The sequence below is a fragment of the Pipistrellus hanaki genome, assembly GCF_964339955.1.
Source record: "Pipistrellus hanaki genome assembly, chromosome: 18".
Classification (NCBI taxonomy): Eukaryota; Metazoa; Chordata; class Mammalia; order Chiroptera; family Vespertilionidae; genus Pipistrellus; species Pipistrellus hanaki.
Genome location: NC_140520.1, coordinates 27673683 through 27700650, shown reverse-complemented (window position 1 = coordinate 27700650; position 26968 = coordinate 27673683). Strand labels below are relative to the sequence as shown.

Sequence of the window (26968 nt, the reverse complement as noted above, 5' to 3'; positions counted from 1 at the left end):
TGACTAGACCTGTGTGGCTCTATTTTTGGGTTCTTGTTGCTTTCTTTGGATTGGTGTTTGCAGTGTATGTATCCTTTTGCTTCATTTTATGCTCAACCTACCTAGATTGTTGTATTTAAAGTGAATTTCTTACAGACAGCATAGAGTTGGATCATTTCTTAAAAATCCGCTCTGCCAATCTGCCTTTTAATTGGTACATATAAATTGACTAGGGCTCATTCAGCTTCTTGAATCTGTAGATTTATACCTTTTGCCAGATTTGCAAAATTTTTAGACGTTATTTCTTTGAATATTTTTTCAGCTCCATGTTTTTTCTCCTCTTTTTTTTTTTTTTTTTTTTTTTTTTTTAAGGATTTCATTAATCACAGGAATGTTAGATCTTTTATAATTGTACCACAGATTTCCGAGGCTCTGTTTATTTATGTTTTCAGCCTATTTTTCCTGTTATTCAGATTGTGTTATTTCTATTGACTTATCTTTAGGTTTGATGTTTCTTTCCTGAGTTGTCTACCTCTGCTAGTAAGCCTTATCCAGTGGGTTATTTTATTTATTTTATTTCATTGCCATTCCTCAAGTCCTGAGGTCCCTTGCCGTCATGTCTTCTTTTTGCCATCTTTCGGGGCCTTCCTATGCTTATCTTATAATTACATTCAGCTGTCCTTGGTGGGAAGGTTAGGGAGAAAGGCGTTTATCATATCTCGCCGGGAACCAGAAGTCTCTGCGTGGAAGTATTTTAAAGTTAGTTTCAGACATCATAGAAAAGATAAGTCATTTCAGTAGCAAACAGATAAGTTTCTGCAGAAGAGATGCGGGGGCAGTGTGATGCTGGGGGCGTGGTGAGCCTTGGTTCTTGTTCTTGGTTGTCTCTGTCCTCGGTCTTAGAGGCACCTTCTCTACCACAATGGCTGACTCTCCTAAGAGAAGCTGTGGGATGGGCGCGAATGGAAAGCCAGCACTCCGCCCCTCCCGTGTTTCTCTTTTATTCGCACGCTATACTTCTAACACCAGTCGTGCGGGGGGCTTCCCTCCACCAAAACAATTCTGTGACACCAGCTGGGTGTCCCTCAGTTCAACTCAGTGCTGACCCTCTACCCTAGGGGTGTCAAACTCAATCAGAGAAGGGGCCAAAATCTAAAATCCAGCCTAAATCACGGGCTGAATGGTTTACTGAACAGTCATAAACTGACAATGTCATAAACTGACAGCGGAGTGCAGTGATGACAGCGCGGTGCGGGCCACATTGCAAGGCCTGGCGGGCTGGATTTGGCCCGCGGGCCTTGTGTTTGACACATGTGCTCTACCCGGAGATGGCATCAGATCCCACAGGGGAAGGGCTCAGTCCCACAAGATGCTCCCACCCACCTCCTTCCCATGCCGACTGCAGGTCCAGGTGGTACCCACGGCCCCTTCCTCCGCGCCAGCTAATTTGCTAGAGTGGCTCACCGGAACCCAGGAAAACATTTTCTTTACTGCTTAACAGTGCATTGCAAAAGGACAGGATCAAATACGCGGATGATCATCCGGATGGGAGAGGTGCAGAGGGCGAGGTGTGGGGAGGGGTGCCCAGCCTCCGGGCCCTGGCCAGGCCCCCCACTCTTCCCAGAACCTCTACCTGTTCACCCACCCGGGAGCTCTCTGAACCCTGCGTTTTGGGGACTCTTATGCAGACTTTATCCCGAGGCATGATCTGTCATGAACTCTCTGTCAGCCCCTCTCCCCTCTCAGAATGCGGTGTGGCACTGAGAATCCCAAGCTTCCACCCATGGCTTGGTCTTTCTGGTGAACAGCCCCATCCAGGAGCCCGCCCAGACTCACCTCATTGCAACAAAAAACAGTGTTATCACCCAGGAAGTCCCAAGGGGACTTAGGAGAACAAACGATGCTCCTATTGCTCTTATCACAGGAAGTTACAAGGGTCTTAGGAGTGATGTGCACCAGTGTACTTATTTTTTATGATTTCACAGGGAGCGCTCTCTCTGAGAGCTCGGATAGCTAGCTGGTAGGTCAAGGGGACAGACTGAACTGATACGTGGGAGAATTCTTCCACATACTCTGTTCACTTTCTTGGTCTTCCACCCCAGTGTGTGGGCTTCAAGGAGAAAAATGGTATCTGTGGCTCTGGTTGGTGTGCTCCGTGGTTAGAGCATAGACCCACGCACGGAAGGGTCCTGAGTTTGATTCCTAGTCAAGGGCTGCAGCCCCAGTCCAGGCATGTGCTGCAGGCAACCAATCCATGTGTCTTTCTCACATCTCCCTCCCTCCCTCCCTCCCTCCCTCCCTCTTTCTCTCCCTCCCTCCTTCCCTCCTTCCCTCCCTCCCTCCCTCCTTTCCTCCCTCCTTTCCTCTCTCCTTCCCTCCCTCCTTCCCTCCTTCCCTCCCTCCCTCCCTCCTTTCCTCCCTCCTTTCCTCTCTCCTTCCCTCCCTCCTTCCCTCCTTCCCTCCCTCCCTCCCTCCTTTCCTCCCTCCTTTCCTCTCTCCTTCCCTCCCTCCCTCCCTCCCTCCCTCCCTCCCACTGTGTCTTAAGAATCATTGGGAAAAATATCCTCAGGAGAGGATTAACAACAACAATAACAAAAATGCTACCTGAGATTATGAAGAGCTCCCCTCTTCTTTCCCTGGACTGCTGGCAAGAACATTAACCTCTCCTTTCTCTCATTTATCCTCCTCTCCGCCTCGGGGGCCTTCAGCATTTTGGGATTCCATCTGGAGTTCCAGTTTGCCCGATGCAAATATGTTACATATGAATTAGTTTTCTTGAATGTGTGAAGATTTTCAAGGTAGAAAGCAAGTTCTCCTGAGTGTGAGGACCATTTTAGGAATCCTGGTCCCCAAAGGCCTGGGAACCATTTTTTCTCCATGTCACTGTGACTTGTCTCTCTGTGTCCTGAGGAGTGATGCGAATAGGATGTAGGATTTATTAGTGTGGTTTGTAGTTGGGGAATCTCATGAGGTTATGTCATTTGCTATCTAGTCATCACATTCTGTTACACTTTTTTGGGGTAGTGATCCCTAACTTATTGACCAACCTTAGTAACTGTTAGCACCTCATTTCTCCATATACTGTATGTACCTTGTAGAAAATGTTTTGTTTGTTTGTTTGTTTGTTTCCAGTTTGAGGTTGTGAGGAAAATAATATCTTTTTTTGTGCCTTTGCCTTCGTAATAGAATTTAGTATTTCTCTTTTAGAATGTGATTCATTCTTTGGAAGCTCTAGGAAGAAAGGAGAAATGTGGACTAGGCAAACCATGGAGACAGGATCTGCACTTGCTCAAGTATAGGCATATGTCTGCCATAATCTGGAGTGAATACTAGGAAGTAGGTAGATAGCAGTGTACCAGAGGAAGTCACTGAGTTTATTATATATATATATTTTTTTTTTTAATTGATTTTTTTTACAGAGAGGAGGGAAGAGGGATAGAGAGTTAGAAACATTGATGAGAGAGAAACATCTATAAGCTGCCTCCTGCTCAACCCCTACTGGGGATGTGCCCGCAACCAAGATACATACATGCTGTTGACCAGAATCGAACCTGGGACCCTTCAATCCGCAGGCCAACGCTCTATCCACTGAGCCAAACCAGTTAGGGCGGAAGTCACTGAGTTTAGGTTGGCAGTTAGGTTGAAGAGATTCAGAGAACTTCCCCACCTCAATTAGGTTCTCTTGGTTTAACTAAGTCCTCGAGAGGTTTTCTCTTTCCTTCTACAAAACACCTCCCTGCCTCCTTTATACCCTGGGCCGATTTGCCTGGCCTAAAGTATGAGGGCCCTTTAAGAGACTGGGATGGTACATAGTAGAACAGTGCCCTTACGCTAGTCCTGTTGGTGACATTCTGACCCCAGGGAGCAACTTCACCTTCACCTGTTCAGGATGGGGAAGCCACTTAAACAGAGATTTTGTTATTTATGGCGGGGGGGGGTGGTGGGGGGGGGGAGAGACACGGATGGACAAGTTTTGTTAATGAAAACATTTTGTCTTTGAGGAAATGTTGGCTGGGGAAGGACTGTTGTCTCTGAAAATTGTGAGCAGTAAACTAATTTAGTTCAACTTATTTTAGAGAGAGCGAAGCGTCTGTTGAAAGAAAAGCAAACTCTTGCAGTAATTGCTAAATGAATCACTGGGCCGAGTTCATCCAGAGAGCAGCGCTGCTCCTGTGCAGAACTCACACAATACGCCCTCCCTTTCCCTCTCTCCTAGGGAGGTTTATAGGCCCTTAAGGTGAGCGTGCCGCCGTTCAAAGTGCAGGGAAATGTTTCCGGATTCAAGGACCTTGTAAAGGTTTCCTCAGAGCCCTGTAAACAGATTACTTTTGCTCCGTGTGATTGGGAATTAGTCACGGTCTCAAAGTAAATAATATGCACTTCATGTTATTTAGGAAATAGATAACACAAAAATGTCTAGCACTTCTATTGTGTTGCTTTTGTGGCCGTTGCAAAATTCTGGATACAAGGATAAGGAAAACAGTAAATCTATTCAGCTCTGAACTGTCTGCTCGATCTGAGGAGAAAAGAGGCATGCTAGTGAGAATGACTGACTGGTAGTAAGTAAGGTGCACCCTTTTCTATTGGGTTTGAAACGCAAACCTAGATTCACTGGTGACTGTTCTAAGGTAAACACTCATTGCCTCCATGATCCAGTTCCTGGACATCCTTGACTGACCTCGCTGCTGTCTTCCTCCATGTCATTTTCCTCCACCGAAAAGACTTTATTTCAGGGGAGTTTTCTGCAAAGCGAATTCTTTTCATAATGCTTCTATTGCAACCAGAAGAAAAATCCTTTCCAAAGTATGTTGATCAAAACAAACAAACAAATAAAGCAAACAAATAAAACTCCAAAGTATGTTGATCAAGTTTCCACGGAGACAACAGGTTCCTCTCCAGCCAGTTTAGACAGAAAGGAATTTATTGTGGGAATTTCAGGAGATCTCAGAATAGTAAAAAACAAAACAAAACAACAACAACAACAAAAAAACAAAAAAAAAACTGTGGGGACAGGCACTAAGTGAGCTTCCAGTAGCAATTCCCAGAGTAGTAGCCTGCAGCACGGGGGCTGCTGCACAGTTCACGGCTGGAGCCCAAACTGCCACACCAGGAAGCCGGGCCCCGCCGACCTGGCTGGGCCTGGAGTCTCCTCCAGGGCTGCTGGGGAGCAGCCAAAGGGCCTCCGCCACCATTCTCTCCGGAGAGTCTCACAGCCCATATTTCTTCATGTTCTTTCACCTTCAAAGCCTTCCTGCGTTCACCAGAAGCAAGATCATATGACATGTGCAGACGTGCTAGCTGCAGGGAATTCTGGGAAATGTAGTTTCCTGCTTTCCAACCACCAATGAATAGGTAGGAAGTCGTTCCAGCAGGGGGTTGGAGTGCGGACCGAGTCAACTGGTGGTGTCTGCCATATGGAGCAGACCTTCCTTTTACTAGTATCTTGAGGAGAAAGGTATGATGGCTGTTTCCTATGGCATTTCAGATGTTTTAGTCTTTCTGGATGCTGATGTCCCCCTTTTGTTATCCATGGATTCACTCCTTTTGAGTCCACACATTTCTAGAACCTTTATCTTTCCTTTGTTTTTAAAATATGTTTTTATGGATTTTAGAGAGAAGGGAGAGGGAGACAGAAACATCAATGACGAGAGAGAGAAACATTATCGATTGGCTGCTTCCTACATGCCCCCCCACCAGAGATCAAGCTTGAAACCCAAGCATGTGCCCTGACCTGGAACCAAACAGGTGACTTCTCAGTGCACAGGATGATGGCAACCAACTGAGCCACACCAGCCAGAGCCGTACTATGTATTTTACCACAGGAGCACAGACTTTGCAGCCTGGGATCTGGGTTTTGAACTTGGGCCTTGCCGTTATTGGCTGCGAGACTTTGGGCATGATATTTCACCTCTCCGAGGGTAGTTTTCTTACCCTGCTGTGGGCAGACCTACCGTGTAGTAAATCCACACACAGTGGTGGGTTCTTCCCATTCTTGTGAAGAGGGCAGGCTGGGTGAGGAGGGAACTTTCTGGAACAGAGCAGGCTGCCAGTGTGGGTGGGAACCTGGAGACCTGGCTTGGTCACAAGGGGGTGAGCAGGGAGATCAGCCTTCTCTTGAAAGGTCACATGCAGTCAGGGCTCAGAGTTCCTGGGCGTGGGTGACCCACACCCTTAGTATTTTTTTCCTTTAGCCTGAAAAATAAATTTTTTTCACTTTTGAAAGGAATTTTAGTCATTGCACTAGTTCAGACCTTCATTTCCCACACAGGAAGGCTCAGATCCAGAAGTTAAGTGCCTGGTCAGTATACACAGCAACAGACATGACTAGAACTTGGCCACCTGATTCCACTCCCCACCACTTAAAAATAATTATATATATAATTGATTTCAGAGAGGAAGGTAGAGGGAGAGAGATAACTAAGCTGAAATAAGCTCAGTTCATGACTTACACTGTGTGATGATGGGTAACAACTGAATTCTTTAAGCCAAGTTTCATTGTTTATAAAACGGGAATAATGATCATTTCTGTCCTGCAGCGGGTCTTGGGGAATCAGCTTTCACAAAGACACATTATTTGGAGAATGGCAAGGAGACCAGCCACGCAGGAGGGGAGAGTGTATGTGGTAGAGGTTCAGTAGGATCAGGGATGGGAGTGTTATGTATTGTAAATCATCATGGATCGGCTGCCTCCTGCATGCCCCCACCGGGGGTCAAGCTTGTAGAGTTTCGACTTCCATTTGGCCTTCTTTCCAGTTGGTTTATTAGCTGGAGTTTGTGTTCTGCCTCAGAATGTTCTGGAACCTTTCTGATAAATTCTGCTTTTGGCCTATGTAGGACCAGACAGACTTCGAGTGGAGCTTCTGGATGGAGTGGGGGAAGCAGCGGCTGGTGTGGCTCCTCCTCGGTCACCTGGCTGTGTCGCAAATGGCCAACCAGATCGCAAGGAAGGTATGCCTCTGCATCGTTCCCTTTTACGCCTCTTTCTCCTTTGCTTTTTGTGAAGAAAGGGCCCTGAGCTAAGAATCGGTAGACATGGATATGTGCCTGGAAGAAATGAGAATGAATTATTAATGATCCATCAGACATTTCAGGTACAAGGGGTAACATGTCCTTATCCTATACATACTTCCTTCCAGTTATTTTCCAAACCAGTGAATGTAAAGGTTTGAAAGTAAAACTATAGTTTTCAGCATGGATGAATTTCTGGATTATGACAGGGAGCTAATCGGGTACGTTGTAGAGGAATCTGTCCGCTAGGATCCCATGTGTACAGAGCTCAGAAGTGTGCAAACTAGATTCACACCTGCAAATGTACAAAGGAAGATAAGATAATGCATGATTAACATAACACTCAGGACAGTGGGTCTCGGCTGGTCAGGGAGGGACGGAGAAAGAATTGGGCTGGGGTTGGGGGGTGGAGGGTAGATACCCAGAGCCCTTCAGAGCACTGAGAGCTTTGTTTTTCTTAGGCTGCTGGTGCGATGCTATTTCATTATTCTTCATACACCTCACAGAGGTTTCTGTGTGTACGAGATTTGATATATATATATATATATATATATATATATATATATATATATATATATTTTTTTTTTTAGTATATTTTATTGATTTTTTACAGAGAGGAAGGGAGAGAGATAGAGAGCTAGAAACGTCGATGAGAGAGAAACATTGACCAGCTGCCTCTTGTACACCCCCTACCGGGGATGTGCCCGCAACCAAGGTACATACCCTTGACCGGAATCGAACCCGGGACCTTTCAGTCCGCAGACCAACGCTTTATCCACTGAGCCAAACTGGTTTCGGCAGAGATTTGATATATTTTTAATTGATCACGTGAGGAGAAGGCGAGGTGAGGTTGCCTTGGGCGCACTGAATTCATGTCCTGCGGGCCCCACCCCTCTGCCATGTGCTTAAGAATCTGAGTGCCCCGTCTGGTTGGCCTCCTTTGCTTCCCTCCTGTTCTTGCTACTACTTGTTTGTGACTCATAGATGAGTGTGTCTCTGGCTCTCTTCATTATCACCCCCCACCAGGAGTCCTTTTATCTGTTTTTCCTAATTGTCACTGCTCTATGAAAAAAAAGTACGTTTTTCTTCAAGAACCAACTCCCCCTCCATAGGAAGAGCTATGACCAGCATTGAGAACGTGAAATGTAGATGAACTCTAGGTTCTTGGCTAGGTGCTCCTTCCTCTTTTCAAACTTCCTGTTTTCAACTCTTATTTTGCACTTAATGACATCAGAAATGTTAGTGTCAGTTCTGAAGGAGGAACAAGGCCAGAGTGGTGAGGGATTATGAATTTATACAGTCCATCCGCACACCATGTGGCTAAGCCTGAATGGCTCCAGCACCCAGTGATGGGAGTCAGTGGCTTTTAAAGGACTTTTGGCGGGCTTTTTTCTGGGCGGAGACTTCTTTATGCATACCGGGAGGGAAGATAATGAAATGTGGTCACCACAAGTGAAATGTGGTCTTCAGCAAAGGGAATGTCCACAGTGAACTAACCAGAAAAGTCTGCCCCCCAGTGAGGGGTATAAGCTCAACTGGTCAATCAAACCTGACAAGAAGTTAGCACTTTTTAGGATACAGATGTTCCTCTGTTTAATTTTCTTGCAACTTTGAGTTAGCTCTTTCTGTCTGGGGAGGCAGTATTGGGTGTGGTCAGAGCGCCTGGCTGGCTCCAGCTTGGTGGGTTTGCCATGCAGTCTTCAGCAAGTTAGTTAAGACCTTTGAACTCATGTCCTCATTTGTGCAACAGGGATGGGAGCATTTGCTTCTTGGGGTAGCACTGAGGGTCTGATGTTTTTCAAGGCGATGCTTGCATGTGATGACAGCTGAGTAAGTGGTGGTGGCTGCCGTCCGCGTGTGCTCCTGGGAGCAGTCTCTCCACGGTGTCCAAAACAGGAGGCGACGGTCTTGAGATCCCACATCTCCAAGGGCAGAGGCTGTCAGTGCAGTCATGCCAACACTCCTCTCATGAATGTCCTTCTCCGACCCTGACCCTGCTTCAAGTTAGCGATTCTGTGTGTGTGTGCTGGGTGCTGGGGGAAGGGATTGGGAGACACGCCCTTCCTTTGGAGAGCTAAGTGAGAGGTCACCTAGGAAACGAAAGGCTGGTCTCAGTCTGGACCTCATGTGGTGGTGGGCTGGGTGCTGGGGGAAGGAGGGGTCACCTCTGCCTTGGGGGGGACAGGGAAGGCCTCCCCGGATGTGGCTTTGAGCTGTGGCTTGAAGGAAGTCGAGTTGTTTGCTTACTTCAGCTTGGCATCTCATTCTCAGGCAGGGTGCACAGGCAGACCTGTCTTTATATATGTTAAAGAAATCTCTCTCTCTCTCTCTCTCTCTCTCTCTCTCTCTCTCTCTCTCTCTCCCACACACTCACCTTCCCCTCCCCCCAATATATATATATATATATATATATATATATATATATATATATATATATATATATTGATTTCAGAGAGGAAGGGAGAGATAGAAACACCAATGATGAGAGAGAATCATTGCTCGGCTGCCTCCTGAACACCACACTGCAGATCAAGCCCACAACCTGGCATGTTGTGGAATTGAACCATGACCTTCTGGCTCAACCACTGGGCTGGACCTGTCCTTTTATCTGCAGAACACATGTCATCCAACGTTAGTAGGAGGTGGCTTTGCATTTTTCTGAGAATGAGTCAGAGTTCACAGAGTCGTGTGTGTGTGTGCGTGTGTGTGTGTGTGTGTGTGTGTGTGTGTCGCCCCCTTTGGGACCACAGGTCTGACTTGTGCGGCAGCTGGCGCGGAGGGTTCTGGCCGGGCCGGGGCACAGTGCTCTCTTTGTGCGAGCTGCTTGGCCCTTACGGAAGCATGAACCACAGCGTTGGCCCCAGGAGCTCAGAGCTTTCATCACCTGGGCTACGCGTTCCAGATGGCCCTCGTGCGGCGGGTGTTCGGGTACTCGGGGTGGAAGATCGGGACCGGAGTTCGCTTATGTCCCTGTCCTCAGAGGCATCCTGGACTAGGACCAGCACGGAGCAGGGCCAGGTGTTAGCGATTCGTGGTGGTTCGGCCCTGAGACCCTGACGGGCACTTAGCCTGCCCATCTACCATCTGATCTCGTCTCTGCCCTGGCAAGCCCTGCCTCCTTCCAAGGAGAGGCAGGTTATTTTCAAAAGCGTAGTTTCCTCTCTTTCTTTCTTTGCCAGGACAAGCAATAAAACTATCCAGCGAGCTCCTTGGCCGAGGTTAAAGGCCTTTTCTCTGGGCAGGGCTGTCTGGGTTTCGGTGACGGTGCCCGGGCCCGGTGCCCGGGGAGGGGCGGCCGAGCAGCGGCTCTGGGCCCCGGGCTGTGGTTTGTTATGATTGGCGGGTCAGACAGTCCCTCCTTTCTCCAACACCCCTGTGGCCTCCCCACCACCTGAGACGCGGTGTACTCGGCCCCCAGAACGGAAAATAACCCTGCAGGGAGGTTCTGAGAAGGCCGCCCGGGGTGGGGGCTGCGGGTTGGGGCTGCTGCTAACCACAGAACTGTTTTCACTGTATCTGAACCCACATCGTTAGCATCCGGGCCCGGACCGCTGAGCTCATCGGCCGCGGGGCTGAGAGCGTGTTGGCTGAGATGAGTCAAGTCACCCCTGGAGGGCGCTCCTCCCCGCTGGGTACGGAAACTGCACACCTCACGGGGATCTCAGGCTCCAATGGCTTTCCTGGAACCCGGCTCTTCTCCTCCACCCGTGCAGATCCCGGGAGGGATGGATGGTCCCCAGCCCGCCTTGCTCCCCGGAGGGCCTGGGGAAAGCAGGCTGGACTGCAGCCCTTTGGGCTCTGCGATGGTTTTGTTTTTCTCCCTGTTTGTTTGCGGAGACAGACAGACATATTCTTCAGCAGCGGCTCCCCTTGATTATGTAATACCCTAGGCCAGTGGTGGGCAAACTCATTAGTCCACAGAGCCAAATATCAACAGTACAGCGACTGACAATTTCTTTGGAGAGGCACATTTTTTTAATCTTAGACTTCTTCTAACGCCACTTCTTCAAAATAGACTCGCCCAGGCCATGGTATTTTGTGGAAGAGCCACACTCCAGGGGCCAAAGAGCCGCATGTGGCTCGCGAGCCGCAGTTTGCCAACCACGGCCCTGTGCCATGTATCCGGATATCAGGGTCACTGATGTACTCCTTTCATTTCTTTCTCAGACAGTGCCCCGCCGGGTGGTTTTCAGGCAGATGTGGGAGAACGAACACACAGCTAAGTCTGGTACAGCTGCCAACAGGAGTCTTCACCGAGGCTTTGCCTTTTCGTTTCTCCCGACAGAGATGATGAGGGAAACCGCTCAGGCACATCCTATTACCAGTCCGTGCCCACAGCCCAGAAAAGCTAGAGCAAGAAGGGAAGTAGGGATGGTGTGAGCAGGGGCATTGCCAGTCAGCTCCCCCTGACTCCCTTTGAAGAACTTCTGAAGATGGTAGATTTGCAAAAGGAAGGAGGGCCGGTCCCCCCGTCTGTTCTCAGGGGTGCCGCTTTCAGCCTTGGGAATGCACCAGCTCAGCTGGTTTGTGCCCGGAGACCTCACTGGGGCAGTAGGCAGCAGAGGTCTGCTTCCACAGGCGGGGCCTGTGGGCGGGGGTTGGCCTCTTAGGTCTGCCTGTGCACCCTACCAGGTGCCAACCTGAGATCCCCTCAACAGAAAAGACCCCTGAGAGCGGGGAACACACAGCAGGCAGTGCGGTATGGAAAGGCTCCTTTCTGTTTCAGTTGCATTGGAAAAGCAGCCTTTGTTTATAAGGGGTTAAATGGCAGAAGTAGAGACTTTGGAAAACAGCAGGATTTCACATTAGTGGATCCAAAAGTCCAAAAATGTTGGTGATAATTTTTTGTTATATCTTAGTCATAACCACCATGTTAAATCCCAAAACTTGGGGAAACATATTCATCCACCTATCCACCCACTCACCCCTCCTCCCATCCATCCATTCATCCATCCATCCATCCATCCATCCATCCAGTGTTTATGAAACTCTTGCTATGTGCTAGGTACCCTGTTGCATTCTGGGCTTACATTATTATAACATGAACGTGACAGGATGTTAGTCTTGGAAGGCATGGAAGGCCCCTCACCCTACATCAGGATTTTAGTGGAGTTTTGTGCCTGGGATTACAATTGCATTTTAAAAAATTTATCTGTGTTGTCGAACGTCATACAGATGTACCCTTTCCCCACACAATGTCCCCCTTCAAGCCCACGCCCTCCCCCTCGCCCCAGGCCTTCACCACATATCGTCCGCGTCCATGCATTTTTATAGACAAAAGGATGAAAATCGGTATTTTATAGGTGCTTCTTTTGCATCGTCCACACCTTTTCCTTTCCATCGCCCGTTCGCCATGAACACATGCAGTAGATTTGCCTTTATCCATGGGTGAGAACGGGTGGGCGGTAGGAAGGTTTGTAGAGAGCACGGGGTGAACGAGAGAGCGTTTTCTGTGAAGTCTTAGCGAGGACGACGTGAGATGTCGCCTGCCTGGACGGGTTGGCAGGAGGGAGACGGCGGGGGATGGGATGTGGGGCCAGCTCACGTGCCCCCCGGTAGTTTTGGGGAGCACGGGGGGGTGGGCTCCTCAGGGAATCTCTGGAGCACATGGGGTTTGCACAGCACCGTGAAGAATTTCCTGAAGGTTCGTTCAGCGTTTCCAAGTTGAAGCAGCGTAAGCCTGTGGTTAAATTCCCAAACGAATCCCAGAAAATGGGCTTTTTCCAAATGGATCAAGTAGCACTTAATAAAAAGTGTGGCTGTGTACGTGTGCATGTTGGTAGCATGAAACCATCCCAAGTGGCAAATAATGCTGTAGGTCATGCTGCAAAAGAACCCCCACCCCTCCTTTTTTTTTTTTTAAATCAATCTTTATTGTTCATATTATTACAAAGGTTCCTCATTTCTTCCCCCCTCCACCAGGTTCCCACCCCACCCTCTGCCCCCTCCCCATCCCCCATTGTCCTCATCCATAGGTGCACAGTTTATGTTCAGTCTCTTCCTCCCTCCCTTTCCCCGATAGTAAATCCCTTTTCAGATAGTAAATCTGTTACTTAGCATTTTCTCATATCAATAGTACCTCCACATGCCCAATGATACACTTCACACAAAAGACATTTCCAAATAGGTCAACCAGCCTCATCCAGGCCCCACCCAAGGCACTCACAGATCAACACCCCAGCGCTATACTAACTCAACACATGTTGTGACTACTTCTTAAAGAACACTCTCTGGCGACCTTGTTTCTTATACTTGCCCTCTGCCCAGAGGTGAGTGTTTGGGGAAAGTTTGAAGCAGATTTATGCGGCTGTTTTCTGTGGGCAGTAGGACGGAAAATAGTAAAAATGAACCGCAGATTTCTCTGATTTTCTTGGAACTTGAAAGTGGCTGACGTCATCGCTCGTTTAAAACGTTCTCTCTTGAGCTGGAGTATAGGTTTGGGAAAAATTGTACTTCAGCAATTTTTTTCTTTTTTTTGGAAGCGTTAACATCTAAGGATGGGATTTACAATTTATAGCCCCCATCTGCCTTTCCGTTAAAGAAGGCTTTTTGTTTTTACAAGAAGACATTCCTGGAAACCATATTTTATATGCATGCTGAAAAGACACATCCTGTCTCCCTAAAGGATAACAACTAAAGTTTCCTCAGTATGTACTGTATGCAGACACCATTGTAAGCATTTCATATGTATTTGCTTACTAAGTCCTCACAACAACCTTCCGAAGTAGGTGCTGGTATTATCCTAATTTAAAAAATATATATTTTATTGATTTTTTTTACAGAGAGGAAGAGAGAGGGATAGAGAGTTAGAAACATCGATGAGAGAGAAACATCAATCAGCTAGCTGCCTTCTGCACACCCCCCATTGGGGTTGTTCCCGCAATCAAGGTACATGCCCTTGACGGGAATCAAACCTGGGACCTTTCAGTCCGCAGGCCGACGCTCTATCCACTGAGCCAAACCGGTTTCGGCTATCCCAATTTTATATATGTGGAAAAAAAAAAAAAAAAAAAAAAAGCCTGAGACACACGAGACATGAAGCAACTTACCTAGGGTCACACAGCTAGTTAACGGGGACACTAGGATTTATTTAGGCAGTTGGACTTAAAAGCTTGACTAATTAAACCACTGTGATATGTTGCCTTTCAAACACTGTTAAACCATCCTTGTGGCTTTTAAGCGAGCCAGAGATGACCAAGAATTTATCACAAAAGCAGAGACATGCTAATTTAACTATTTAGTTACTCAATGGCAATCACTGTAAAACTTGATAATTAAATAGAAAGATATTCTCTGGTTCTTCTAAAAACGAGACAGTGTTTTAATCGGGTTGACTGTGCAAAGACCTCAGTATCACAGAAAACAGATAAGATACACGTTTTCTGTGACATAAATCAGACTATAAGCAATATGCTAATAAAGTGAAAATGTAATGAAATATTTAATGCTAAATCTGTGCTTTAGACTTTAAAAGCCTTCTGTGGTTTGGGCGGCCCGGATTTCTCAGGGAGAGTCCTGGGAAGTGCTCGCCAGTACGCGCTGTCACCTTCCCTTTTGCAGGGTAGTGTGTGCAGGGGGTCAGCAAGCATTAGCCTCTCGTAGGTAGAACCTCCCATAACAATGCCCCTAGCTCACGCTTACCTCCTCCCCTCCCCCGGGCCTCTCTCACGGGGTCCTCTGTCCACAGCACAGACCCTGGTTCCTCACCGCCTATGGCATGTGGGCCTGCTGGTGTGTGCTGGGGGCCCCCGGAACGGCCATGGTCTTCCTCCACACCGTCATCTCCTTCTGCGTAGCCCAGTTCCGGTCACTGTTCCTGACATGGCTCTGTTCTCTCCTCCTGCTCTCCACGCTGAGGCTGCAAGATGTGGAGGAAATTAAGGTAAGTGTCTCGGTTTGGGAGGAGAAGGTCCGTTGGGTGGTGCCCCCATCCTGTAGTTCCCCTTTTTCAGGCAACAATTGAAGAACTGTGATGGGGCTCCTCCTAGTGGCCATGTGTGGTTGATGCATGTTGCATTCTGCAGTCGCTTTTTTGTAGCTACTTATATCTTAGCCCTCTGAGGATGCAAAGGACTAACCTTGAAGCTATGTTAGCCTCCTGAGGTTGCACAGGGCTAACTTTGAAATGTCTGAGCCCTCTGAGGTTGGGCACAGGGCTAACCTTGAAGCTGTGTCTGAGCCCTCTGAGCTTACACGGGGCTAACCTTTTCTTCCAGTTTGGGTAGGCATGGATGGTGGCACATATCACAGGAGCAGAGGGTCAGCAGTAGAGAGAAAAGAAAGCAATAGTTCCCCGTGCATTCCATCAAAAGGAAGCTGGAGAGTGTTGTACAATTTACAGGAAGCTCTCACATGCCTTGTCTCATCTGGCACCACGATGGCCCCCGAGACTGATAAGGCAGGTGTTTCTTTGTGTAGAAAATTTTGGGAAGTTTTTTTAAAAATATGTTTTCTTAAATCACTGCAGAGCTGGAGTTCCTGTGGTGTCTTTATTTTTGTTCGTTCATTCATTCACTCATTCATTGATTCACGTGATGGCACTTAGACTTCGTGTGCCCTGGATGGGCACCTGATGGGAAAGATGAGCCAGTGGGCAATCCATGTGACATTTATAAGCCTCGCTTTGTCTTCAGAATTGTTGGAGGAGCTGTCACAGGGCCCATTGGTTGTGGCTAACCTTCGGGATACCCACTGGATGGATCCGACAGGTGCATGCTGGGAAAACCTTCATTGTGTTGCATCAGGCTTAGTGCTGAGTTGGTGGTTGGTATTAGAGACACTCTTCTGCCCGCTGCTCTTTAACTGCTTTTTTTTTTTTTTAGAATTTTTAAAAAAAATATATTTTATTGGTTTTGTACAGAGAGGAAGGGAGAGAGATAAAGAGTTAGAAACATCGATGAGAGATAGACATCGATCAGCTGCCTCTTGCACACTCCCTACTGGGGATATGCCCGCAACCAAGGTACATGCCCTTGACCGGAATCGAACCTGGGACCTTTCAGTCCCCAAGCCGACGCTCTATCCACTGAGCCAAACCGGTCCTGGCTTTAACTGCTTGTTTTGATTACCGCGGACTTACCTGCCGTCCAGTGGTTCTCGGCTCCCTTTGTGGTACTGTGGCTCTACCGTGGAGACTGGGCCACGTCCCTCCTTGCGACTCACAGGCTGTTCTTTCCCGGCGGCTTTGCAGAGAGGGTGGTACAAGACGGAAAACGAGTACTACCTGCTGCAGTTCACGCTGACCGTCCGCTGCCTCTACTACACCAGCTTCAGCCTCGAGTTCTGCTGGCAGCAGCTGCCCGGCGGGCGCACCTTCTACTCCCTGCCCTGGATGATGGCCTATGTGTTCTACTACCCTGTCTTCCACAACGGGCCCATCCTCAGCTTCCCCGAGTTCGTCGGGCAGGTAGGCCCCTGGGGATTGGACTGGTGTTCTGTAGGTTCAGCCTCTGTCCTTGTTGCCATGTTCGTGTAAGTGACCCCTGAGTTTTTGTCTTTTCTAAAATATATATTTTATTGATTTTTTTACGGAGAGGAAGGGAGAGGGACAGAGAGTTAGAAACATCGATGAGAGAGAGAGACATCGATCAGCTGCCTCTTGCACACTCCCCACTGGGTATATGCCCATGACCAAGATACATGCCCTTGACCAGAATCAAACTTGGGACCCTTGAGTATGCAGGCCAACGCTCTATCCTCTGATCCAAACCAGTTAAGGCCTGAGTTTGTTTGTGTTTTTTTTTTTTTTGTTTGTTTGTTTGTTTTAAAAAGTATATTTTTATTGATTTCAGAGAGGAAGGGAGAGGGAGATAGAAACATCCATGATGAGAGAATCATTGATTGGCTGCCTCCTGTACGTCCCCTACTGAGGATTGAGCCTGCAACCCGGGCATTGCCAGACTAGGAATTGAACCATAATCTCCTGGTTAATGGGTCAGTGCTCAACCATTGAGCAACACCAGCCACGCATAGTGCTCACAAATTTAAATCGTATTATTGTCTTGACTTTTAAAAAATATACTTTTATTGTCGAAACCGGTTTGGCTCAGTGGATAGAGCATCAACCTGCGGACTGAAGGGTCCCAGGTTCAGTTCTGGTCAATGTACATTGGTTGCAGGCACATCCCTAATGTGGGTTGTGCAGAAGGCACTGATTGATGTTTCTCTCTCAGCGATGTTTCTAGCTCTCTATCCCTCTCCCTTCCTCTCTGTAAAACATCAATAAAGTATATTTAAATATACATACATATATATATATATATATATATATATATATATATACTTTTATTAATTTCAGAAAGGAAAGAAGAGGGAGAGAGAGATAGAAACATCAATGATGAGAGAGAATCATCGATTGGCTGCCTCCTGCACACCCCCACTAAGGATCAACTGGTTCATGGGTTGATGCTCAACCACTGAGCAACACTGCTGGCTGTCTTGATTTTTTTTTTTTTTTTTAATGTAAGAAATACTTCAGGAAAATCAGCCTTCAAAACAAACTCGACTTGTGCCAACCCTGATTCTCGAGGGACTGTGACAACCAGGATTAATAACTGGGCATGGGGAGGAACTCTTGGGGAGCCCTGCAGGACAGTCCCAGGGAAAAAGGAAATTGGGTCTCCAGGTATTGCTTACAAAGTAGTAAGAGAAGCTGTCTAAGCTGTTGATTGGCAAAGAGCATGCTCCCTCTTATTTTCACAAACTGCCATAGCCTGGGAACTGCTCAGGGCAATGGAGATGGGACGGAGGGTGGAGCTGGAGGGCTGGTGGGCAAGTGTGTTTTTGCGTCTGGTGCCCGTGTCTGCCAGGACCCTGCTGGCCTTCTCTCCACAGCAACCTGGTTTGAAGCTCATGTCAAGCCTCCTTCCTCATTCCCACCTCACTTTTCCTCCCACTTAGATTTTTTCTTATTCCACAGCCAGCCTCATGGAACATGCTAATACGGTTAATTCACCTACAGTGTTAGGAATTGAACTCCTAAAACGGCTTTTCTCAGGGAGGTTCCTACCTCTCACCATCAAAACAAAATCCTGCCGAAACCGGTTTGGCTCATTGATAGAGCGTCGGCCTGCGGAATGGAAGGTCCCAGGTTCGATTCCGGTCAAAGGCATGTACATTGGTTGCGGGCACACCCCCAGTAGGGTGTGTGCAAGAGGCAGCAGTTAGAATGTTTCTAACTCTCTTTCCCTCTCTCTTCCTCTCTTAAAAATAAATAAAATATATTAAAAAAAAGAAACAAAATACTGATTGAAGTGAGGAGAATAACATACATGCACACACTACACACCTGTACATGCAGTGCATGCATACACGCAGGGAACACACACATGTACACAACACACACATGTGCAGGCCCACATACATTCACACACAGACACACATGCACACATTCACACACATGCATACATGCCTAGAAGTGCGGTTCAAAGTGCAGAGCCAATGTGGAACATTTTCAGAGGAGAACATGAAATGTGACCCCTGGAAAAGTCAGGGGGTTATTAGACATCCCTTAATTCTGTCTTAAAAATTCCACTGTCCTCAAAAGTATATTCCTGCGTGATAACAATAACGTCATGTTTTAGAAGTGCCCGTTAAATTATTTAGCTGTTTTTCCTCCGCACATCTGTAGGTGGCCTTGGTATTCTGGGCAGACACTGCTTAGCATGCGGATTTGCATACCGCAGTTTGGGCTGCATAGGATCCTTCTTTTGTCCTGAAGTAATTTTAAATCTGTTTGCCAATTCTGTTCAAAATTATTGTGTAAGACAGAGATGGGCAGTGATGACAGCGGATCTAACCCCCGTTCCCAAAGTGTGTTCCCTGGACCAGCAGCACCAGGATCACCTGGGAGCGTTGGTGGCCCAGCAGATTCTCAGGCCCCGCCCAGACCTGGCTCAGGGTGGGGGTGGAGCGGGGCCCAGCCCCGTGGTTTCACAGGCCCTCCAGATCGTGCTGATGAATCTAGAGGTTGAGAACCGCTCTCCTAAGTGCCTCAGAAGATTGGGGTACAAGGGAGGGGGGCGGGGGCACAGGCCTTCCAAGTTGTCTCTTTTACAGTCACCTCACCATTGAGAGTTTTTAATTCTTCCCAACGTTGCAGTCGATAACTTTTGGACCTAACACCCGAGGCCCCTCCCCCCGCACCTCTCTGAAGCCAGGTAGTGATTCTCAGAGAAACATGGAAACATTATTTTCCTAACTAACTGCCGCCTGTCCATTGAGGAGCTTGGCCCTGTGGGAGGTACGCTTCGTTGTTATGCGAATCATCCTTCTTTTCCTCTCTCCCCTGCTCCTCTGAAGTTGCCCCGTGGGGGGTCAGGCGGGGACCTGGGGGCCAGGCAGGTCCCCCCTCTGTGGCTCAGAGGTGAGCTTTGAGATGACCGCCACCTGAACTCGCAGCCATGGGCGCCGTTCTCTTGAGTCTCAGTCTGGGGAGGAGGAGGCCTGGTGTCTTCCCCCGGGACCCGGGGGTGGGGCCTGGGTGGCATCTGTGCCCTGGCTCTCTCTTTTCTAACCGTTTCAAATTGGACGTAATTTTCCAAAGCAGGAAACCTCGGGAAAACAAACGGAAACCTTTGTCTACAATCGAGGAAGTCTCATAGAGAAGTTGGTCTAGAAAAGGCACAGTGTGCCGTGAGCTACAGGGCACAGGAGAACCCAGCCGGGAGGTTTCTGCAGAAGCCAGAGGCGCCTGCGGGGCACTTACCTCCCATGAGGAAAGGGGGTGGAAAGGGTGCGGCTGACGTAGGAAGCTGATCTAGTGGTGGAAGGGGCGTTTCAGAGAAGGGAAAGGCGGGGTGGTGGGGGAAGAAGGCTAACTGGAAGGGCTTGTAAGCAGGGCTCGCTCTGAAGGACTGTCACGCTGACACTCCCAGTTCTTAGATGCACAGGTCCACGCTTACCAACGCCCGAGAGCAGGAGGTTGGAGCTGCGCCACCAGGGGGCAGCAGAGTCCCACATAGGAATCTGCTAAGAGGACCTTGCTGGGCACAGCCCTGGGAGAAGGTATCTCTCACCCATTGTTTATAGTGGTCGGCAAACCACGGCTCGGTTTGCCGCTCTGTTGACTAATGAGTTTGCCGACCACAGTCATATCACACCCTTTACCTCTTTGCACACAATATGCCACCATTGCCTAATCCTCACAGTTTCCAACTACATGGTAACATTTAGTCTAGTCCAGTGGTCGGCAAACTAATTAGTCAACAGAGCCGCAGTTTGCCGACCACTGGTTTAGCACATGCATGGGCACACACAAGATGAGGGACGTAAGGAAGAGTGTTTGAGAGCCTGAATGGGAGGTACGTGGCGTTTGCACACAGCCATCACGAACAGGTGACACTTGCCTGTTAACAGGCCTCCATGCCTTAACCTGAGGGTCACCTCTGATGGCATTTGGAGTTCCAGGTTTTGTTTGTTTGTTTGTTTGTTTGCTTTAATCTCATGGCCTATGGAATCCAGATACTGAGCTGGGGGGGAGCCCTGGGCGGGGGCCGGGGGGCCAGGAGGGAAAGGCGGACGTGCTCTCTGTTTGCTCAGCGAGGAGCCCGGCCACCACACCTCCCTCTGAAGAGCTTGAATCGCTCAGTGGGGGCTGGAGAGTGCGTGGTGAGTCACTCACCTTCCCTGTGACTCAGTTTCCTTCATCAGTTAAGTGGGAAGAAGAATAGTACCTCCCTCGCAGCCTTGAATAGGGATTAAATGAAACGAGTGTGTATACGGAGTGTGGCTTGACCCATGAACACTGCGAGGTGTTAACCATTACTGTTATTGTTACTCCGGGCATTCTGGGGTAAGTTTAGGCCAGAACAGAGACCCTGGGTGTCCAGCCTGGTGGGTGCAGCAGCAGGGAGTTCTGGGTAGTATGCTGGTTTTATCCCTGCGGAAGAGAGGCCCAGGCAATTGCTGCAGGTCCCTGAGGGGCTGGGGCTGGCAAGAGCCGGATAGACAGTCAGTGTCCCTGACACACCGCTCAGGGTCTGGAGTGGGCTCTGGTTCCAGCATCGACCTGGAATAATACGATTGTATTGTAATAAGTAATACCGGCTGAGCACTTGCTCCGAGCCAGGCCCTAGGAGAGAGCTGCTGGGGTTATTACCACTTTATAGGCGGTGACGCGGAGGCAGAGAGAGCGCATTGGGGTGGGAGGAATAAAGGAGGGAGCCTTTTCCTGCCCATGTGCCGAGCACCGGGCACTCAGAGAGAAGGTGCAGCGTGGTTTGTGGACATGCGGGTCCGGAGGCTCAGGCCGGCCAGACCAGGCCCAGTCCTGGGGCAGCGGCACCCGCTCGCTGCTCTGGCAGACACCAGCCTGGGTGTCTGGACGCCTGGGGAGGGGCAGCCAGGGTCTGCCTGGGGAATGGCTTGCTGTGAGCAGAGGGATCACCTGTGGCCCCTGGCTGGCCACGGAGGGGTAAGCCGAGACTCCGATGCCCTTGACCCCAACGCAGAGATTGGCGGCCGGGACGCACAGGCGAACGGCCGGCTCAGGGAAGGCGTCTGTTCAGGCTCTCAAACACTCGTATTATATTATTCCTGTGAGGAGGAAAGGAAGTCTTCCTCATAGAAACTGTCATCTCTCATCATCATTCAACATTCCTTTTTATACACTGTGCATGAAATGAGGTTTCAAAATACAATTTGCTTTAAAATGCACTTTGCAGACGAGCTAAGGTGCATTTTCTTAGTGGCGCCTTGAATTCCCGCTGATGGCAGTTTCCAGTGGCCTCAAGGTTGGCACGCCCCCGGGTTGGAAATATCTCGAATGAATTGCTTTGCACGCAGACAGGAGAGCAATCTCCTCGTTAGGTGAGCTGTGGACAGCACGTCCTTTCTTCCTGCCGGACTGACAGGGACCGAGGCTGATTTTTTTTTTTTTTTTAAGTCAAAGGGAGGCTACTAGACTGAAGTTAAAAATAGACTGTGATAATGACCCGACTCTGAAGAAAGATAACCACTTTAAAAAATATATATTTTATGATTTTTTACAGAGAGGAAGGGAGAGGGATAGAGAGTTAGAAACACGCATGAGAGAGAAACATCCATCAGCTGCCTCCTGCACACTCCCCATTGGTATGTGCTCGCAAAACCAAGGTACATGCCCTTGACCGAAATCGAACCCAGGACCCTTTAGTCTGCAGGCCTATGCTCTATCCACTGAGCCAAATCAGTCAGCGCACCACTTTTTTTTTATTTTTTATTTTAAATCATCACTCAAGGGCATACTTTTTATTGGGGAGGGTGGGAGAGAAAGAGAGAGAGAGAGAAAGAGAGAGAGAGGCATTGATTGGTTGCCTCTCACCCTTGCCCCAATCTTGGATCGAACCCACAACCTTTTGGTGTACAGGATGATGCTCCAACCTACTGAGCCATCCGACCAGGGTAGTTACCACTGTCTTAGGTAAAAGCAAATAGAATGAAAAATTGGATTGTTCTCTGCCATGTAGACATTTCTGTTACCCCGCATTCGGAGGCAACCAGCCAGGGCGGCAGGCTGAGCGTTGCAGAGAAAGTCCCTTGTAGGCCCGTGGAGGCATGGAGCTGGGCCTTCTTAACCCCGTGGGGAGTTTTGCCCTGAGGAGTGTCAGATCTAGAAAACGCCCACACTCCCTCTTGTTTTCTGTTGGTTGCGTGGTGTAAGGCTGAAATGGAATCCACTTCCTATCTTAGAGCTTGCTGGTACATTTTGTCATCTTTCAACTTTTGTGCATCCATGAACAGCAGGCAGCCAGGGCAAGACTTGGATTTTTGGGGTCTGAGTGGGGTATTGAGTCTACTCTGCGTGGTTTGCCTGTATCTATGAATAACCCAGACATCCCTGCGTCCCCTTTGACACCTGGCTCTGAATCGTTTCCTAAGTGTGCCGGTGTCTGGTGGTCCGGGACACCACGAGGGGAGAAGGGGAGGGTGAAGAATGTGCAGTACAGGGTACATAACGACCAGAGATTAACTACCACTCATCCAGGTGGTGCATTTAGTCCTTTGTTTATTATGTTAATCACCACAACATATATATTTTATTGATTCTTCACAGAGGAAGGGAGAGGGATAGAGAGTTAGAAACATCGATGGGAGAGAAACCCCCTACTGGGGATGTGCCCACAAGGAAGCTACATGCCCTTGACTGGAATTGAATTGGGACCTTTCAGTCCACAGGCCGGCGCTCTATCCACTGAGGCAAACCCGTTAGGGCCAGATCCCATGTTCTTACCATGACCCTGTACCACCTGCTCAGCCAGAGACTGTTTCCTCTGCCTGGTTCAAACACAGCGTAAGCTCAGGTGACACACCCACACGTAATTTTCCCTTGTCCTCAGGCTCCACCTCTCATTTTGCCTTTCTCTCTCTCTCTCTCTCTCTCTCTCTCTCTCTCTCTCTCTCTCTCTCAAAAATATATTTTATTGATTTTTTACAGAGAGAAAGGGAAAGGGATAGAAAGTCAGAAACATCGATGAGAGAGAAATATCCATCAGCTGCCTCTTGCACACCCCCTACTGGGGATGTGCCCGCAACCAAGGTACATGCCCTTGTCCGGAATCAAACCCGGGACCTTTCAGTCCTCAGGCCGACGCTCTATCCACCGAGCCAAACCGGTTTTGGCATTATTTTGCCTTTCTCTTATCAGTCCTGGGCCCTTTCCTGCCTTGGCCCTATTTTTATCAGCTTTAGAGGTGAGGGGGTGATGGGTGAAGACTGGTCGGGTGGCACTGAACCCCAAGAGACCCCAGAGTCCCAGGTTTTTGGCAGGGTGGTTGCTGGTGTGAAGCTCTGTGGAACCCGGCTCGGCTCTTGGTTCTAGGCTGGCTGGTCAGCCCCGTCCTGTTCTTACCTTGGGACAGGTTTCAGGCTCAGCCATGATTTTATAGCTCAAGAACATGGAGTGCTCCCAAGGCAAACGAAACCAGCCCTCTTTTCGTAGATACACAGTGACGCTTGAGGCAGCTCACTGAAACCCCTGTCTTGGGGACTGAAAGATTGGACAGACAGAGGTGCAATCTGATGACTTCTCTGTCTCCTCTGTAGATGCGGCAGCCAGAGAAGTGCCCCCTGAGGCTCAGCCTGCCCGTCCTGGCCCGGGGGCTGGGCCGCCTCTTCGTGTGCTGGTGCTTGGCCGAGCTGATGGTGCACCTCATGTACATGCACGCCTTCTACGGCAGCGCCCCGCTCCTGAAGGCCGTCTCCTGCTGGACCCTAGGTAATCATGGGGATCGCCGTCGGAAGGAGTGGAGCGGCAGGAGCTGGCTGCAGAGGGAAGCTGGACGGGGATACACGGGGGTGCAGTTGCCTTGGGCAAACTCTTTAAAAAAAAATACATGTTTTTTATTGGTTTCAGAGAGGAAGAGAGAGAGAGAAACATCAATGATGAGAGCAAATCATTGATCGGCTGCCTCCCACATGCCCCCTCAATGGAGATGGAGCCTGCAACCTGAGCATGTGCCCTGACCGGGAATCGAACCGTGACCTCCTGTTTCATAAGTTGATGCTCAACCACTGAGTCACTCCAGTGGGGCTTGGCCCCTTTTTCTTGCCTACCCATCTCATTATGTCAGCACGTAGGTGGCACTGAAGTCATTTCCTCCGCAGGACTGCCTCCAGGGTAGGACTTGGCTGCGGAGAAACCACTGCTCTTTATTCCGCAGGTTAAAAAAGTACTGGCCTTGCCCCGTTCTGAACGAAATCTCTTCTTCTCCCCGTTTGCTCTCCTTTGGAGCATGCCCTGCATTCACCCAGTGGTCTGACCTCCAGCCCGTTGCTCCAATGGGGAATGTGTGATCTTCCCGCCAGATTAAGCCGCTCCCTGCCAGGGGCCAGAGTACAAGCCTGACTCTTATCTGTTTGGTGATTTATAGATTAAAAAGACTACCCCGTTTGTCCTTGAAGTCACAGGTGCTTAATCAGAGCCTTTCCTAGGAAGAGGCCTTTTTCTAGTTGGAAAAACACGGAGCTGTTTTGATGACAGTCTCTTCTTTCCAAACAAATCTTCCTTCCAGTGGAGTAATTAACGTGCTAAGCTTTTAATGGTGCGATTAGACAAAACAGAATGGGATCAAATGATGGTTTACACTACTCCTAACCCCAGTTGTACTGTATTCTAATTTAAAAGGCCGCATCGGTTGGGGTGATTTTAATTAATGAGTAACAACGAAGACACAACTCAAAGCGAGGCTGAAGTTAACAGTGAAGCGGAGCTGTTATCTCAACAGCCATTCCCTCTAAGGCCAGCAGGGGGCCGTCCACCCAGGGACTCGGGGACTCACCGGTGATTCGCTTGTGTATCTGCCATTCATATGAAGAACTCACCGGAGTCCTAGAAGCCCCTTGCTAGTACCTGCAACCCCATCACCTTCTCTCAACCCCCCTCAAATACAAGTTCATGATCCCCCCCCCCGCCTTTTTTTAAAAATATATTTTATTGATTTTTTACAGAGAGGAAGGGAGTGGGATAGAGAGCTAGAAACATCGATGAAAGAGAAACATCGATCAGCTGCCTCCTGTACACCCCCTACTGTGGATGTGCCTGTAACCAATGTACATGCCCTTGACCGGAATCGAACCTGGGACCCTTCAGTCCGCAGACCGATACTCCATCCACTGAGCCAAACCGGTTTCGGCCATGATTCCCTTTTTAAAAACCTTCTTGTAAAAATAAATGAAGCCTCTTTTTAGAGCAGTTTTAGGTTTTCAGCAATATTCAGAGGGAAGTACAGAGATTTCCCATATGTCTCCCGACCCCCCAACCCTCGCCCACTTCCCCACAGATTCTTTCCGTATCAAACCCCACCAGAGCGGCACATTTGTTACAGCCGATGAACCGACTCTGACACATCATCCTCACCCAGAGTCCATGGCTCATGTTAGCATTTATGCTAGTGTTGTAGTCCGTTTGACAGATGTATAATGACACGTATCTACCGTTTATACACAGAACAATTTCGCAGCCTCAAAAAACTCTCTGCACTCTCTCTTCCTCCCTTCCCTTCCCTCCCTCAACCCCGTTCATTTCTGATCCTTTTACCATCTCCATAGCCTTACCTTTTCTAGAACGTCGTACAGTTGGAGTCATATGGTATGCAGCTTTTTCAAAATGAGTTAGTTCATTTGATAATGTGGATGTAAGGTTTATCCACGTCTTTTCATGACTTTATAGCTCCGTTATTTTTAGTACTGAATATTATCCCATGGCCGGTGTGCAACACGTGTTATTTACCCATTCACCCACTGAAGGGCCTGTTTGTTGATTCTGAGGTTAGTAATTATGAGTAAGGATGCTACAGGCATCTGTGTTCAGAGTTTGTGTGGACAGGGAGTTTTCAGTTCCTCTGAGTAAATTCCAAGGAGTGCAATTTCAGGATTGTACGGTGAGAGAATGATTATTTTTGTAAGAAACTGCCAACTGTTTTTCCAAAGTGGCTGTTCCATTTTGCATTTCCACCAGTAGTGAATGAGCTCCTGTCGCTCCATGTCCTTGCCAGCATTTGGTGTTATCCAGTGTTTTGGATTTAGGCCATCCTACTAGGTATGTAGTAGTATCTTGCTTTAGTTTGCAATTCCCTATTCACAGATGATATGTGGAGCATCTTATCATGTGCTTATTTTCAGTGGTGGCCCTGAAGTTTGCAATATATTTACAACTAACCCAAGCCCACAAGGATAGTGTCACCATATACAGAATTTTAGGTTGGTATTTTTTTCTTTAAACACTATAAATACTTCACTCTTCTCTCTTCTTGCTTGCATAGTTTCTGAGGAAAAGTTAGATGTTGTTCTTATCTCTGTTTACCTATAGGTTAGGTGATTTTTTTTTCTTCCTCTGGCTTCTTTCAGTATTTTCCCCCTTTATCTTTGATTTTCTGCTTGTTTGAGTATAATAAACCTAGGGGTAGTTTTGGGGGCATTTATTCTGCTTGGTGTTCTCTGAGCTTCTTGGATCTTTGTTTTTTTTTTGTGTGTGGGACATTAATTTGGGGAAATTTTTAGTCAC

At 48.4% G+C, this 26968-nt stretch overlaps 1 protein-coding gene across 6 annotated transcripts in view; it reads left to right on the top strand.

Moving 5' to 3' along the window:
- Positions 1 to 26968, top strand: part of HHAT (hedgehog acyltransferase) — a 163757-nt gene that overhangs the window by 20803 nt on the left and 115986 nt on the right. For all 6 annotated transcript variants that reach the window (XM_084865552.1, XM_084865553.1, XM_084865548.1 and 3 more), the window contains exons 4-7: positions 6814 to 6927; positions 14675 to 14869; positions 16178 to 16393; positions 24010 to 24181. In XM_084865552.1, coding sequence (XP_084721678.1) covers positions 6814 to 6927; positions 14675 to 14869; positions 16178 to 16393; positions 24010 to 24181 — 697 coding nt within the window. The remainder of the gene's footprint in view (positions 1 to 6813; positions 6928 to 14674; positions 14870 to 16177; positions 16394 to 24009; positions 24182 to 26968) is intronic.